General features: G+C 42.9%; 1 protein-coding gene across 1 annotated transcript in view; it reads right to left on the bottom strand.

The window, feature by feature from the left end:
- LOC138570121 (sodium/iodide cotransporter-like) overlaps positions 1-18,437 on the bottom strand; it is a 636,461-nt gene that overhangs the window by 95,071 nt on the left and 522,953 nt on the right. Inside the window, exon 15 of the mRNA XM_069648754.1 lies at positions 2,425-2,527. Coding sequence (XP_069504855.1) covers positions 2,425-2,527 — 103 coding nt within the window. The remainder of the gene's footprint in view (positions 1-2,424; positions 2,528-18,437) is intronic.

Here is an 18,437-nt window from a genome sequence, read left to right as displayed (position 1 = left end):
TGCTCACCCTATTCTGCCTAGTAGGGCAAGTGATCACAATGGTGTCTTACTGTGGACACACAGTGTCTACCTTTTAGTTAGTCTTATAATTTCGGCTCCAATAGACTGTTCAGTTGGATATGCTATGTGTAAATGGCCATTGTTGTGGTTTTCTTTACTGCCACAATTTGTATTTACGTTAGAAATTACCACAATCCATAATATTATTCCTCTACTAGATCCCCTCAATTCCCTAGCTTCGTTTCATGATGGGGTTGTCACTTTCCTTTTGACCCACAATAACATGTCTGTTCAACCATTCAGCTTCTATCTGTGATGCCTGGAAAAGCTGCTGTTAGTAGGGTTCATCCGAGTTGGGGATTCCGTACGGATCTAGGGGCTATACATTTGAAACAGGATATTATTTAGGGTCATCTAGAGAGAACAGGGTTTTGAATGCTAAACTGTTATTCCAGTGCATTCCCCTTCCTCTCGTTTTGCAACCTCACGTTAGATCTATCCATGGATCACTAGACCACTAGGAATATATCAAATTGGGTTTTTAGTTAGTCCCTGCGTTGTACCTGCGAAATAATTCCTTATGAGGTCATGGTTTACACAACAACTCTCAGGCTATAACTAGTGTCTCTCACATGTATTTCTCAGCCTCTATTAACTAGGTCCTTTTTGTCTTTTGACATGCGCATCAGAGGCTTCTATGCTAAACGGGTTCTGGCAGTTTTTATGCACTGCGCTTTTAACTGTTAATACTGTATGAAATTTAGCATAGCTGCAACATTGGGCCGGATTTACAAAATAGTTTATAAATGGGAAAGTGCAGCTCAAAAACACTTTGTAAATCAGGCCCTAACAGTCTAATGCTACTCTATTTACACAGCCATTCTTTTTTTCTTTTTCTTACCAAAATCCTTTACTGTTATATCAGCATATAGGATGTTTCATTATATGTTACACATAAAGGGCGCCATAGTGTCCCAATTGGGCCATTAAAATGTATAGGGGAGAAAGGATAGCTCACGGGCAACGTGAGGTTCGAATCCCGATCCTGCGTTTAGAAACCACTCGCTGGTATTAAGCGCGTTATAAATGAACAATAAAATTACATAAATAAATTTAGCTGGGACTACCTTTCCTCTCCCATCAATAACCAGCATCTGAACTCGACTTAACTCTTTATCCAAAGAGTGTAGTCCTGGGTAAAATATGTAATCTCACTCTGACTTAACGGTACACATTAGTGTCCTTATAAGTGATCACATTCACACTACCCAAAAAAGGCACCCTAACAATGGGGCAGATTTAATGATTTTAGGGACCAAATGGCGCCCGCTGCTGCTCCTCTGTTGGATCCTAACGGTGCCACCTAGAATTGCATGAGTGTTGCATTGGCCCTCCCTCATTCCTATATCACTGAATTTGACAGGCAGATATATAGTCTCACCAGCTATTCAGTAGATCACAGATTCATGAAGCTGGTAAAACAGCTCAGCGGGTTGAGTGCTTGCTGCTACGATCTGAGAGTGATCTGTAGGTCGCTGGTTCCACTCCTGGCAAAGCCCCCTCAGCCTTTTATCTTTCTGAGGTAGATAAATGAGTATCAACTTCGGTTGGGAGGTAATTGTATGTAGATATGTTCTCTGTACAGCGATTTGGTTAAAGCGCTATATATAAATAACATCATTATCATTATAGTGGGGCATGCGGCAGAACTCTCCATCTAGTGTTTCTCTTTCTCCAGGTGCTGTCACTCTCTTTCCCCCTCTCCATGTGCTGTCATTCTCCCTCTAATGGCACCCTGACTCTCCCGCTCACCCTGGCACCCTTGAAGATATACCCTCATTCCAGCTCTCGTCTTTGCTTTGAGTCCTTACTTTTCCTCTCATCCTTCCTCTCACTCCTTCACTTCTATCATTGGCTTTTCCCCTTTCCCTATTCCCTTACTCAATTTCTACCACACCGGCATCCCTTCTCGCATCCTCCCATTAAACTATGCACACTCTTCCTTGCACACTGGTGTATATAAATGAAAAATGCAAAGAACAGCAGTGAACACCGAAACTATTGGCGTTGCCAATGCGTGTTTTTGGTTTCTTATCTAACTTTGTCATTGGATGTGTTTGAAGACTGTCAACATTTTAGATGGCTTATGCCAATTTACATGACTTCCTATCCATTTTTATTCATGAGCAAATGTGAAAGAGATATGTCATAAACCGGCAGAAATACACACAAGCATCTCTTAATGTAAACTCTTAGAACCTCCTACACATTGACTGTGGTCACCGAGGGCGTTCTAAACACAAAGTGCATTGAGGCAATACAAATGGGGAAAGAGCGATATATAACTAATGCATACAATACAATACAATATCCAGAATGCATTGTTATCCAATTGTGAAAAGCAGCTCTTTGTCTTGGTTGTACCTGTTAGATAGCTGACCGCTATCCCCACTATGACAGTGAGTAGCGTTCCAAAGACTGCATAGTAAAGGTATGAAAGGGCATAGAAGTCATCTGCAATTGCTGGCTTGCAAAGTAAATAACAATGTTAAGGGTGGAAGAGACATTACAAGGCCCAATGCCTACAAATCTAACACTATGAGAAGAATATACCCTGTCCAAGATGGCTAACTTGAGATTTCACTCAGCAGATCTGCAGCTATGGGAGGGGGCCATCTTGCATAGAGAGAATGCAACATGTGAGCCAGAGGGCTATAAATAAGGGTATGCCCAGCTAGGCTAATAGCACCACCAATTTCCCAAAAAGTACTTTTAGCACAACTGTGTTGTAAGTATCTCATGAAAAATAAAAATGTGTTTTTGTTGCAATTTGTACCATTGGATCCTGATGTTGTTATGCTATGCAAACATTTTTTCTCATAAATCAAATCTAGATGGGTTCAGTCCAAAGCCGTCATCATCGTGCACTGGACCCTTTAGTTCTAGAGAATAAAACACGGTTTTATTGCGTATTACAATTCCGATTTAATTGACATTGCTACACTACAGGCTACACATTGTACATATTTGATAAGTAGTTGATAATCGTCCAATGACCTTGTAATATTCATTGCTTATGAAAATAACCATGTATTCGCTGTCTTTCCCAAATACTACTTAAAGTAGATGTTAAAGTGTACCAGTACAGTTGGGGTTCCAATGAAAATACGATTTTGTGGGAAATCATCCCAGCACTAGATTGATTTTGCTAGGCTTTGCATAAATCTATTTTTGAATTAATAAATCTTATTGTTTGCATGGGCACAACTACCAAGGAGTTTAAGGGTGTCCTGAGCCCCTTAATATATGAAACATTACCTTTGGTCCCACCACAAATATTCCACCCCGCTCTGTCCCCTGGTAATATCCCACTGCAGGTACGTGCGGGAATGCATCCAGGAACATCTACAGCTTAAGCAGGACACCCAAAATCACATAACCAAGAGCAAAGCCTGTCCAAAAGAGCATGTATGACCCAAGCGTTGTGACAAGTGAACTGTGCACCAAACACAGTGTACATCACCTGCTCACAAAGATTTCAATCACTATCACAAACAGATTTGTCAAACATAAAAAGATGTTGCCATTCTGATGTTCCCAAAATGTTTGATTTAATGCAAAGCAGCAAGGTGGTATTTGTCCCTTTGCCCTTACAAATGAACCGTGCCTTACTGCTTCAAACCTTCCTAATTGATCTTAACGGTGTTCCACTGTACCACATGTATGCTTAGTAATGAACTGTGCCTTACTGCTTCAAACCTTCTTACTTGATCTTAACGGTGTCCCGCTGTACCACATGTATGCTTAGTAATGAACTGTGCCTTACTGCTTCAAACCTTCCTTCTTGATCCTAACAGCGTCCCGCTGTACCTACCACATGTATGCTTAGTAATTTGAAGTGAGCTCTAACGCACCATTGGCTGTATCCTATGTCTTTTAGAACTTTCCCACTGTATTGATTCACACCCAAATGCACATGTGGGTGCCCCATCAATTTGAATTATTGCATGCCTGTGTGCTTTATTGACCTGAATTGTCCCCATGGTAGGCCCGCTATGCCTTGATTTAATTGAATTCTTTGTCGACTGACTTGAATCATGCCCTATTGCACTGCATGTGACCAAATAGTGCACTGCTGTACTCCTGCGTGTGGTATTGATAGGATTTGAACTGTACTTTACAATACCCCACAAGTGGCTCACTGCCCAGAATAGCGCCATAATATTCACTGCATATACCTCACGGACCGGAATTGTGCCCCACTGCATTAGACCCTGATACCCACCCTCTCCTTCAGCCTAAGCCTAAGCCTTTCACCTTAGGTCTCGTCACTCTGACTTCACCTCATTATGTACACGTGTTCCACAATATGCCTCGTACTATCGCTACTTGGCAGCCTATGAATGCCAATCATGACTCTCCCCTACACCAGCAGCGTCGTGCTAACCCAGTCCACCCCACTAACCAATAACCTGGCGACAGCGCCATGCATTACACTCTCCATGAGTAACTGGCTCCCCTCAGTTAACAGCATCCAACCTACTACATTACTACCATCATGCCTACAACCTTCAACTAATACCACACCTTTGCCTACAACGTCATTGTACAACCCTTATTTAAATGCACCTACCATGTGGTTAAAACATTTTGCCACCAAACCTACCCCCAACCTACCATGTACCTTGAATCTCAGGAACTATGCACTAGGTACCAGATTCCTACCAGCAGCCACCCCAGTACCTAAAACCTATACCACCTCTACAAAATGCAATATGGCTTCCAAACCAACTACCATCCCTAACTTAAGTCCCATCAAATGTACCCCAGCCAAGGAATTATTAACAATTACTGATGAAGATACCAACATCAAAGGTGCATTAATCAATGCCAGGTCCCTCCCAGCACATGCATTAGATATTGCTGACTTAATCACAACTCAAGGTCTCGATTTCTTAGCCATAACAGAGACTTGGTTACATGCTGCAGCAGGGCCTGCCCTCTCACTCGCCATCCCAAACGACTATACCATTATCAGATGCGATAGAAATCCCAGACTTTGTAAAGACGGAGGTGTCGCATGTATAGCTAGAACCTCATTATGCCTCAGACCTACACATAGCCAGGACATACCATCAGCCGAGCTTTTGTCTGTCAAGCTACCGAAATCAACTACCCAAACCATTACTTTGCACCTCATATATAGACCACCTGGTCCAGCCTCCACGTTTGTAGAAGACATCACCACTCTCCTATCCACTAACACCAAACCTAATTCACAAATCATTCTATTGGGTGACCTCAATTTAGGCTTCCAATATCCCAAAGATCACAATGCCCTTGACATGGCCAACACCATTTCAGAACTTGGCTTCACTGACCACATCCATGAACATACCCACATCAAAGTAAGGATTCTTGATTGGCTCGCAGGCGTCAACTGCAGCATTAACCTCCTGTCCAACGTGCCCTGTGCCTGGTCGGATCACCATCTGATCACCTTTGCCATTAAATCTGACAAGCACTGCTCCAAACATGTCATCGCCCCACACACCCACACTAGAAATAAAAAGGACATTACCAGTGAGAAACTGCTCCCACTGATTTTACCCACTCTCAACAAGGCCGCTGAGTCGCACCAAGACCCTACGGTGTTAGTTGATATTTACAATCAAACCATTCTTAAGGCCATTAACTCCATTGCCCCCTTCAAACTAAGGAAATCCAAACCACAAACCCATTTGAACTCCTGTTTTACGGCACATCTTAGAACATTACGTAAGGAAAAAAGATATGCAGAGTCCCGCGGGAAAAGTCATCCGACAGCAGCTAATAGAAACAGCCTTATCTTAGCTTCCCTCATTTATAAAGAGGAAATCCTCCAAGCCAAAAACGACTCCTACAATAATAGAATTTCTCAAGCTAAATTGAGTACGAAAGAGCTCTTTAAGATACTAAAAGAATAAGAATCGCCAACTGCACCTCCCGATACTCGTCTTAAATATAGTACTTGGTGTGCGAGTATCCAAAAAGCTCTACTAGATAAAATCACCTTAATCCAAAATAAAATCAACGCCAAAAAAAACAGTCTGTCGCAAAACTCCCAGCATAGCGCATTTATCAGCACCTCAACCCTTTGCAACACGCCCACAAGCCCTTCAATTTTACACCACTTTCCCATAAAGAGGTTGAAATCATCATCTTCAAACTCAAAGCATCCAACTGTCAGGGAGACACATGCCCAGCCCAATACCATTCATAACTACTCTTATAAATGCATCATTCAACGCTGGAATTGTGCCCAACAATCTCAAAGACGCCTGGGTGCTACCACTACTTAAGAAACCTACACTATACCCTAGCACCCCGTTCAACTACAGGCCTATCACCACCGTCCCATTTCTGCTCAAAATACTTGACAGAGCAGCATACCTGCAGATCCAGGAATATTTAGAAGCCAATAACCTCCTCGGCCTGAGGCAATCGGGCTTCAGACCGAGGCACTGAACTGAAACTGCCCTGTTAGATTTGAAAACTCAAATTGAAACCTTGAAAGATAATGGCAAACTGGCTCTCCTTCTATTGCTTAACTTATCGGCAGCATTTGACTTGGTCAACCATCAAATTCTCTGCAACCACCTTAAATCTGCAGCCCACTTCTCACACAAAGCCACCTCTTGGATCACCTCCTTCCTGAGGAATAGATCTATGAGGGTTTTCTACCCGTCGGCCTCGGCTGAACCCTCACCAGTTCTGTGCGGAGTTCCCCAAGGATCGTGTGTATCACTGACACTTTACAATGTATTTACGAAGCCCCTCTTCGACATTCTTGATCATTTGGGTGTCACCTACACTAATTATGCGGATTACACCCACATACTCATCCCTATCTCTGGTGATCACATAACAGACTCTAAAGCTTTGAATGATATTTAGTTCGTCATCCAGGCCTGGATGGCCCAACACAGACTTTGTTTCAACGACGATAAAACAGAGCTCCTACTCCTCGGGTCTCTACCCAGACTTAATAATTGGACCCTGCTTTTGACTCGTTCATCATTGATGGCAATTCCATTAAGGTATCCAAAGACACTAAAATGCTTGGTATATATTTAGACTCTACATTGTCTCTAACCAGACAAACCAATGCCATCATTTCCTCCTCCACCTACACTTGCAAACTCATTACCGCTTGTCAACCATTCCTTACTACTTTAGCGAGAACCCTTGTGATGTCGAAAATCGACTATTGCAATGCACTTTATGTAGGGGCTAGCCAACAGAATTTAAACTAACTACAAGCTACACAAAATAACACCATAAGGGCAGCTCTGAACATTCCTGGGAACCACCACATCTCAGACACCAGACGCAACCTCCACTGGCTGTCAGTCTCTCAAAGAATTGCATTCAAAGCACTGTCCGTTAGGCACAAATGTCTTGCTAAGCAGGCACCAGATTACTTATCTAACCTTTTCACACGTAATAATTCCGATCGACTGCATAGAACTGCCCAAGCTCACTGCTTACTAGTACCAAGGTTTAAGCTTCAGAAGGCTGGGGCTTGCAGCTTCCCGGGGCTCACCGCCAGGCTTTGGAACCCTCTACCCTGCCCACTCAGAACTGAACCCTCCTTCTATGCCTTCAGGGGCAAAGACAAAATGTGGTTGCTTTCCCAGGACGACCATGCACTAGCATAACTAACCTGTGCGGCACACCTGGGAATGCTATTCTAAATTCTTCATGTATTTAACTGCCTTGTAAATTGTTTTGTTCATCCTATCTGCAACACAGAGGCAACACTGTGCGATCTATGTAAATAAGATGTACTTTAACACTGCAAGTATACATGTAACTGTATCCTTCGTAAGCAATGTGCCCAAATGCCCCTAGCCCGGGAGCGATATACAAATAACAGAAATACAAATACAAATACTCATACGTGATTTATTTACAGAATGAGAGGGGTTTACCTACTAGGGCTCATTTGAAAGGACGCAGGGCTGTACACTATGTGTGAAAATAAGACTTACAAGGCTTATGGCAATCTTTAGACTTGCGTTACGAGTCTGGAGCATTCTAAAAATCTTGATGAATGCTCTCCACTCATGCTTTAAAAAAAAACAGCTTATCTCAAAAACGAATCCTTCCAAAGTGAAAGGCAGGTCTAACTGAATGCATCCTTCCAGCAGAAGACAGCTCCTTCGATCCTTACTGGAGGCTGCAAGCATGTTGTCGCTGTACACTGATCATTTGCTTTGCAAGAGCAACTGCGCAGTAATTCTGAAAAGTAATGCTGCTAAACTGCTCAAATAATGTAATGCAAAACGTCCTCTGATCAGTGACGTGGTGATCTGAGCTCTGTTCTCGTGCTCACAAACTACTGCATTGTCAAGCTAGTTACTTGTATAATAAATACTATGCCACAATGAGGCTGCCAGAAAGAGGAGAGGGAGACCAGAAGATGGAAAAGAGGGCATAAAGGTAAAGGAGGGAATAGAAAAAAGAGAATGAGTGTATAGAGTGAGGGAAGATGTGAAAATGATTTATGTAATTTCATTTTTATAACAAAGCTAAGGTTAAACCAAAAACGGATTGAGAGAAACAGAACAGGAAGTAGGGTGAAGGGAAAGAGGAAGAGGAAGAAGTTAACAAAATGTCCTATGTATCATAAGAGGGTTCCAAGTAATTAAATGGTGCTTGGCTTACAGTCAAGGCCTGATACAGACGTGCATGTTAAAATGGAAAAGCGCTGTGTCTCAGTTAAAAGACACTTATCCATGAATAAATGGATTCTGATGTAATACGAGAATGGCAGCAATATACCAAGTCTGCCACTCCTACAAAGCTGCGATTTATGATATAGCAACAGCCTTGCCAACCACGTTTTCTGCGCCAGCCTAAAGAGTTTTTTTATTAACGGTACTCTAGAGGTGTCCTTACTGATGAAAGGAAGCAGCATTCCTTTCTGTAAAAAAAAATGAGGTTTGCATGCAGACTATGTTAAAAAGATATTACATTAAAAGACCACAAGATGGCAGACTATGCACGTAGTAAGCAGACAGTCTAAATTATAGGACTTTCTGAAATATGTTTTTTTATCTATAAACTGTCAGTGTCACGTTTCTACATTATAAAACGTGCTGCCGAGATGTTTGAAGCTCGCTGACACTTTCTGTTTTGTAGAAATGTGTCTTTGCTTTTTGCATTGTGCCCAGAGGTGCTCTGCGCACGGTAACCTTGCAGCACATCATCTGCACAGATTTGACATGTTTTGTCTTGCCTGCTGCACGACATCTCTCCTCCTCTCTTCCCATCACCCTCAGCATGCAGGTGGGAGGATTTGGAGCAGAGAATGTCGAGGGAACGTGGCATTTAGCCGATTCTGAGGTGGGTGCAAATGTAAATAAGTGTTCTTCTATGAAGGAGGAACACTTTACTTACAAACACCATATTCTGATAAAGAAATAATGTGGTGCAGGGACATGAAAGCCTGGTCTTTTGCATGTGCCTGATTTATGGCTTGACAACAGCCCTAGCAACCATCAGAACTGCAAGGCAGCCACATGGAGGGGTTTCTCCTCCCAGCAGCACTGGTTTAGCACGTCTAAAAAGGAGTTAAAATACGACACCTCTGAGGTGCAGCACCAACTTTCTAGTTTAATGAAAGTTTAAGAAACTTTCTCAAGTTAGACAAGTGGAAGTCTTTTAAGGAGAGCTCACAATGCTGCTGGAGCACATATTTCACTGACAAGGGGACATTTTAGCAGATTTTGCGGCTGGAAACCACATATCCCTTCCAATACATCCACCCACTTCAGAATGTTGGTGGAAACTGGAGGGTAGAATGTCGTATTTCCACATTCTTTTGATCATGAGCCCTCAGTCATTTCCGCCATCATCCGGGGCTGCTAAATAATTTAGAAGATTGAAAATATTTTGTATCTGCAAATGTGTGTTGCAATCCAAGTGCTGCTGACTTAATACAAAGAACAAACCTTGCAACCTAATATACAGGCTCTTTTAGGATTTTACAACGCAATATTCTTCTTACAGAAATGTTCCCTATAGCGTGAAACGTTTCAGAGCACAAACTAATTGTTCTAATGAAGGAACGTCATCCTCTAACGCCATTCTGAAGAGCTGCCAGTCAGGACACGTTGCCATGTGAGGAGCAAATAAGACTGTACCTAATATGTATATATATTTTTTTATTACGAGTTTTAAATCACCTAAGTGATTGTTACAAGATAGACATAAAGTCACAAGACAAATGGAGTTGGCAAAACTAAAACTGAGCGAAATGTAAAAAGTAGGAAGAAGAAAGAGAAAGAAGTGGAAAATTCAGTAGTTTCAGCATGATAATCAGAAAAGAGAAAAAAACAGAACAGCCCCTTCGAAAAAGTGTATGCAGACTCTAACTTTTCTGCAAGGTCCCCGGTGTTTTATCTTTAAAGATTAAATCCAAGATTCTGGTAGCTGCTATCGTCCATGAAGGTCTGAGGCCCCCTATTAGTCGTTCCCACCAGAGAGCTTCATCTGTCAGGTAAGCTTTCTCCAAGTGATGAAGCAAGTAGGGAGTTCTGTGTGGAGATGTCCCTGGACATGATAGGAGAAGATGTCGGAGCGTTTCGATGGCTTGTTTAGAATTGCAAAAGTGGCAGGTGTTAGTCGCGGAGAGGCCTCTTATGTGCAAAATCTCATTTGTGGGCAGTAGATTCAGCCTGGTGCAAAGAAGTGTCGATCGTGTTTTTCTGTTTGGGAGTCTTATGAGAAATGGTTGGACTTCATTCAATTTTCTGGCCAATGGGGGCAGATGCTGGGTCAGTTTGTAAGCAGCTGCCTTCTCCAACATATTTATCCAATCCATTTCATCTAAGCGTTTTTTGTCGAGTTAAACAGCAGTTCTCCAGTAGAGCTGCCGCAGACTTCTAGCTGTAGTTTGCATTTAGACTCCCAGGTGGTCAGCAGTTTGCATTTGCCTGTGTTCATCTCCTCTTGTACCATGGAGAAAATCATAGTTGAAGATGGGTCCTTGCTCTTCAGGTACAGCATAATCCAAGCTCTCATTGCTATTGACGCCAAGGACGAGAGAACCTGTCTGATCAGTGCTAAAGGTGTAGAAGTCGGGAGGTTCAGAACCGAACGCCAAAAAAGGCTCTCCAATCTGGGCCACAAGTTTTCAGGCAGAGAGGGCATGGCGTCTGTTCCATAGGTGATTGTTGGAATCACTTTCCACCGATAGAATAGATAGATAGATTTTCTGTCTAAGACTTTGGCCTGTGAGATAAGATTTCTAATTTTTGCGAGGAGATGTAGTTGCCTTGCTACATCTTTGCTTGTAGAGTCGATCAGCCCCCCGAGGTATTTAAATTCTGACACCTGTTCGACTTTTTCTTCAGCCAAGAACCATGAGGGATTGCCTCTTTTTCAACTCCTTTTTTCAAAGACCATGATCTTCGTTTTTTGTTTGTTAACTTCCAGATCATTGTCTTCAGTGTATTTAGTTAAGGAGGCCAGCTGGCGTTGTAATTGGGGTCTGGTCAAGTTGTATGAGATCATCGCGTACAAGAGTGTTGGAACTTTCATGTTGCCCATTACTGAGGGGAAAGATCCTGTCACGGCATTTGTTTCTTTATAGCCCCAATAATACGGCAGAATAGGGCCGGGGCGAGAGGGCAGCCCTGTTTGACCCCTCGGGTGTTTGGTATCACTGCGGAAAGCAGTCCCCTTGAGTTGAGCCGGACCTGGACGCATGCAAGGCTTGTAGCGGGCCCAGGATCTCCGGTGGGCACTTCCAATCGCTTAATTTTTCCCAAAGATTTCTTCTGTTAACTAAATCAAAAGCCTGGGTAAGATCTATGAATGCCAGGTATAGTTTCTGATTGGCTTCCAGGACTTTTGATTTTAGTGTGCTCAATAGGAAAATAATGATGCTGGTTCCTATTCCCTTTTTAAACCCGGATTGTAAAGGGTTTATTTTTTGCCCATGAATTGAAGCGTTCCAGGAGTAAGGAGCCATAAACCTTCCCTATGACATCAAGTAGAGCCCCCGGGCGAAAATTCCTTGGGTCGTCTTTTCTTCCTTTTTTAAATATTGGAATGATCACCGCAGAGGTCCAAGTAGACGGGATCCTGCTGTGTGTCGAGCATCTTTTGAAAATCAAGCTCAGGAGGTTTGCCCAGTCTTCTGGAGAAGATTTTAAGTTTGCATTGGAGAGACCGTCAGGCCCTGGTGCCCTTGAATTCTTCAGCTTGGTTATTGAATGTAGTATGTCCGTTTTCTCATGGAGGTCGACCCAGGGAACAGATGGCGGTGGCAGAGCAGCTAGAGAAAGCGCGTCTGGGGAGCTAAACAGTGTTGAATAAAAATGAAAAACTGTACCTAATATTCATTGTGACTGTAGGCTTTGAATATAGGTGCCTTGAGGCCATCTGTACTCAAAATGTCTAAGGCCCCTCATTCATTCTCAAGTCTAATTTTGGATAGCAAAGAAATGCAGTTATCGTCCCCATCTGTTGATGATCCTTGAGTACCCTTGTAATGATTTAATGTGGTCAGAAAACAACATAAAATAGTGCAGTCACCTGGGTTTACCCCAAAATGTTGAAAAATAGTTTGAATGCATGTTTACTGTGCATTCAACCTGGTATAAAAAAATGGAAGTCCATAAATCCTATTAAGGGCAGCAGGGATTGCGGGGGTGTTCCCTGCTCCCCTAGTTCAGCATTATGAGCTGCGATGAGATGACACTGTATGGTCTTGATTTAATAAGACTGTTTAAGGGCCTATGATGATGTAAACATTTCTTTGTTTTTTTTTTAACTTATTCATAGGGAACACAAGCAAAGGATGGTTGGCCCCCAATATGCATAAAACCATTCGGAATATAGTTACAATGTAGCTGGTGTTCTGTGTGGTCAGGGGCAATGGGTTCTTGCAACTTGATTTGACAATGAGGGCTTGCTTCTACTTTAATATTTGATGGTATAGATAGGTCAAGAATCTTTTTGATTTCCCGGTTTTACCGAATTTGGGGACAGTTTCAAAACCAAATGTACCATAAATGCACTTAATCGATGGTCTTCAGACACACTCCAGGGACTCCTGAATTAAACTCGCTGTCTTAACCACCAATAACGTCCTGGTTTGTTAGCGTGCCTGTGAGGCCTCGCGCCTGCCAATATTAACTAACAATGAATGCACAATTCCCCCCGACTGCCATGCTACCATTGTCATGGTTTGTATATCATGGACTCGATGGTCAGATGTTTATGGTTCATTTGTGGAGTTTGTTTTATTTTGATTTCCACAGCCCAGAGTAAGTATTTCTTCTCTCTATATATATATTGAAGTTTTGTATCAATATCCATATTATTTCTGAAAGGGGTTCAAGGTGTGACCTCCATTTGGAAAAAGCAGGGGTTAACTCAGTGAACATGAGGGTAGAGATCAAGTGCATGTGACAACTGACTGGCAGAAGCATTGACAGAGCCTGCCTCTTTCCTTCAGCTCAGCTGGCCTGGATGCGAGTGGTGTCTATGAAGATAGCCAGATCCAGTAGAGCCAGAGGAGCCCCACAGTGCTGTCTATCCACAGCCATGTCGCCAGTGTCTTCAGCCTAAGAATGCAGCACAGTAAGGTTGCAGCACAGTAAGGTTGTGGTAAGGCGCAGTGCGAGTGGCACCAAAAGTTGTAGCCGTCTGATTCAAGTCCTACTGAGCCACGCATTACGTGCGCGCGAGCACCCTTGGTGTGTGGGTGCCTTTTTATGTGTTGGCCTTGGCACAATTAGAGGAAGGGACACCTACAAACGTGACTGTGCATGCGGCAGCTGACTTTGGGACATACAGAAGTAGCTTTATGCTCAAGACTTTATATTGGTGTGCAAGCGGTGGCCATCTTTAAAACAAGAAAAAACGAACTGCTGGCACCAGGCTTCGCGCTACGACACTAACGCTATTGGTTATTATGGCTGTGAGTGCCTGAGAGGTTACACTGTTGCAATTTTACAATGTAGAAAGCGCTCGCAGACAGCAAGTAACAGTGGAGTTACTACTATCATCCCTGCTATTATTATTGGAATAATATAACAACACTGGTAGCGGCTGTGCACAAGGAAGTTCACAATTTTTACATTTTTAACACGTGTGTGCATTATGAACATTGCTTAAACTGGCAGTTGATGTTGGCACACATCACTTGCCTGTGTTGACTGAAGTTCTACACTAAGCCTGATCATTTTAAAGAGATCCACGTTGTTATTCTTTTTCCCCATCTCAACATTGCTATGGAGATGCATGGAGTAACTGTTCACCCTCCCAAACCATTTTTGGCTACTATTGGTGAACCTTCTATTACATGGCGTGAATGGAAGGAATACTGGAAGAATTATATTGATACCATTGATAAAGGAACTCTCACACCAAGCAAAAAGAAAAGATTGCTGTTGCATTCATTAGGCCCTGAAGGGCACAGAATCTACAGAGAATTCCCCCCTCAAGGAACTTTATTTATTTATTTAATATTTATAATGCGCCGGTAGCTCGCAAGCCTCGGGGTGCCGATACAAGGACACAAAAACAGAAAAACAGTAACTAGACAAGGAAGACGGGACGACCATATAAATTTACTCTGAACTAGGTATAGGCTGGGGATGTCATTTATTTGAAAATGTGGGATTTCACCAGTTTGCGGAAACGGATGTAGTTGGTTTCCAGTCTTAAGTGGTCTGGAAGATTGTTCCAAAGACTGGCAGCGAGGGTCGGAAAGGATCTGCCTAGGCCGCTTTTAAGTTTGTGTGGGCCGCTGAGATTTTACCAAGTTGGGACGATCTCAATGTTGTACTTGGAACATATGGTTTAATCCTGGTTTTTAGGTAAGCCGGAGCTTTTCCGTAGCTACATCTATGGGCGATGGTTAAGGTCTTGAAATGCACCCTATCTTTGATTTTCAGCCAATGAAGGTCCCTTCTGGAGTTGAAAGTGACAATGGAGTTGGAGATAGTGCAGGTGAATAAGTATTGGCTATGCAAGCCCTAGATAATTATTACCAACCAAAGACAAATGTGGCTGTCAATAGATATTATTTCTATACCAAGAGGTGAGTGAAAGCGTGGATGAAAACGTCAATGCACTAAAGAAGTTAGCTACGAGTTGCAATTTTGGAAGAGGTGCAACCCAAGATGAATTATCTGAGATCAAATTATTATTCATACTAACAGTACTGTAGTAAAGAGAGACTATGGATGTGTGGAGACCAATCTCCAGATGAAATAGCTATTGCTAAGAAAGTAGGACATAACAGTGACATGCAGCAAAGCCATCAGACACCAGGAGAGTGATCTGGGAATCAAGATGACTAAACTGAATGCTATAACGGATAACTAAGTACCTAAGGAGATTAATTTAGTGAGAATTAAAGAATGGAAGAACAAAGAATTGAGTAAATACCCTGCAGAAAGGAAAGAAGAGGAGAAAAAAAAGAACATACACAGGAAGATGTTTTAGATACAGAAAAATGGACACTATGCAAATTCACAATATTGACTGGCGTTGAATAAAAAGTGCTCCAGTTGCGGAATGAAGGGTCACTTTAGTGCCATGTGCAGGAATAAGAAGGACAACCCAAGGATAAAGTGTATACAAGAGGAGGAAGAGAAAGAGAAAGGCAGTGTGGCATAGTTATGATGGTGAGGAGTGGCAACAAGAAAACCACTTCTAAGACTGCTTTCAAGATTGATGGTATAGTGTCAGAACCTGTGTGGATTCAGGTTCTCTGTATGCTATCATAACAAAGGAGAGATGGCAAGAGTTATGTTCAAACGGTTAAAATCCTGTTCTGAAGAAGCCAGACATAAGAAACCCTGGTGCTTTTGAGGGTTCAATGATTCAAATATTGGTATACAGACTCGTACTTATGGAGTTTAGAGAGACCGTGGCTGAAGTTAAAGTATATGTAGCCTCTAAAGGTGTGCATGTTTTGAGTTGGGAAGATCAGGTGAAACTACAGATTAAGTTGAATGCTGGTAGTGTGGAGCCAATTTCTTTAGTGGTGGCAAAATGTGAAAGGATTGATTCTAAAAATGTGGAATTGAAATATGTTAGAGGCAAAGAGAGAGAGTTTTTTCCCCAATGTGTTTAGTGAACAAATTGTAAAGCTACAAGGATACAAACATAACATTTTAGTGAAGCCTGATGTTCAACCTATGATACATGCTGCAAGACATGTCCCCATATCTTTGAGAGAGGATGTCAAAGTGGAACTCAACAGGTTGACGGAAGAAGGGGTAATTGAAGAAGTTGATGCATCTAAGTGGGCATTTCCCATTGTAGTTGCTAAGAAATCCAGTGGCAAAGGGAGAATATGCATGGATCTTAGAGAACTGAACAAGGTTATAATAGTAGAGAAGAATCCACTTCCAGTCATCTCTGAAATGCTAAATTTAATTTCAGGTGCTGACATGTTTTCCACTATTGATTTATCAGCGGCTTATCACCAGATATAGTTACAGCATGAGTCAAAGAAGTTTACAACTTTTATTACACCATTTGGAATGTGTATATACGCTAGGATTTTGTTTGGTTTGGCGTCAGCCACAGCGGTATTCCAAAGAGCAATGTCAGATTTATTAGAAGGGATTCCTGGTGCGTGTGTTTTTCAGGATGACATATTGGTATGTGGTTTGGTCACGGAAGACCATGATCAGAGGTTGTGTTGGGTGATAAAAAGATTAGAGGAGAAGGGTTTAACAGTGGAATATACTAAATGTAAGTTTGGTAGTAGAGAATGAGATTACTTGGGACACACTTTATTACTTTATCTGAAGGTAGTTATAAACCCAAGGCTAAGGCTATGGAAGCCACAGAGAGGGAACCATATCCTAGTACCAAGGATGATTTGAGGTCCTTTTTAGATTTGGCAGAGTATTACAACACATTTGCCAAACATGTTGCTGAAATAATCCAACCACTGAGAGAAATGATGAAAAAAATTGTAAGATTATGTTACGCTCACCTGGTCTCTGCGGGGGTGTTGGGGCATGGTTGGAGCCCTCCCTCGACTTACCTCCCCTGGATCGCCTCTCTCTCCCTGTTGCTGCAGAGACTGCTGTTCTGGATGCTGGTATTGCCCCTGAGAGAAGATGAGAGGCAATGAGAATGGCGTGGTGGTGTCGTGACTTCCCTCAACCCTCTTGTGCCAAAATGAAGTGCGCAAGCGTTTTCCCATGCAAGCTCACCTGTTGTGTTGTAATGTTGAGCTATCGGCCCTGCTTCTTATAGCAGGGGCACGTAGAGGGGACCTACTTGCTTCACTGGTCCGTGGAAGTGTTGATCCAGACCGGTTGCGACCAATCCACTTAGAAGGTAAGTCTTTTGGTTATGATTATAGCTCGTTTATTATGTCTTGTCTTGATCATAAATAGTAATTCTTGCAATATCTTATCTCTTCCCAATCGGTGTGAAGATGCAGATCGGAGTCGTGGAGCGAATCCGGGGATTCCCCTGAGGATGGTGGAGCTCCCAAAGTAGCTGGTAAGTAGGCCTTTATGATGGAACTCTAGTCTCAAGTATGGCGCGGCCAAGCGTTCCTTATCTATATGATTTCTAACCTGTTGTGTTCTTTTTTCCTTGCAAGAGAAGGCCGGCGGCATAGAGCGAAGCCTGGATGTTCAGCACAGCTCCACGGTTGCACAATGAAGGTACCGCGAAGGAGAAGAAAAGAAGTGGAGCTCTGAGTAGCTGGGCACCCAGATCAGGTGAGAAGAAGGCTCCGACTCCGATAGTGATGGGATGCAGGTAAGAGGGGCGCACAGCGATGGAGCAGCTGGAAGAAGGTAAGGTGCACCCACAGCGATGGAGTAGCTGGAATAAGGTAAGATACGCCTTCAGCGGAGGAGTAGTTGAATTCAGATAAGAGGCGCCTTCAGCAGTGGAGTAGCTGGGTTGAGGTAAAAGGTGTCTTCAGCGATGGATTTGCTGGAATCCGGTAAGATGTCTTCAGAGATGAGCAGCTGGAATCAAGTGGATTCACAAGTAAGGACAGCGGTAAGCGTTACGCTGCAGAAAGCAGAATAACGCGAAGTGGAGGCATGTGGATGGGTTGGCCTTATATAGGCTGGCCCTGGCCCCACCCTTTTAGCCCCACCTAGTAGCTCCACCTTGCCCCTCCCAAGGACTCCTGCACGTGCCTTCCAATGATGTTCTATGACACGCCCGTCCTGCTGCACGTGCCTTAGGCACAAAGTGTGCAAGGCACACTTTGTTAATGAGCCTGGCGCCAAGACTGGGTCCATTTGGACCCTGGGGTGAGGAAGGACTGGACCCTTGTCCAGTGGCCACGACAGATTAATGTGGAACAGTGAGCATGAGAAATGTGTAGACATTTAAGAAAAGTTTGGATGCTGTTTTATCTCAACATGATGGAGAGAGAGAAA

This window comes from Ambystoma mexicanum, chromosome 1p (assembly GCF_040938575.1).
Source record: "Ambystoma mexicanum isolate Mex_15411 chromosome 1p, UKY_AmexF1_1, whole genome shotgun sequence".
NCBI lineage: Eukaryota > Metazoa > Chordata > Amphibia > Caudata > Ambystomatidae > Ambystoma > Ambystoma mexicanum.
The sequence above is the reverse complement of the archived record's forward strand: the minus strand, read 5'-3'. Positions and strand labels throughout refer to the sequence as shown.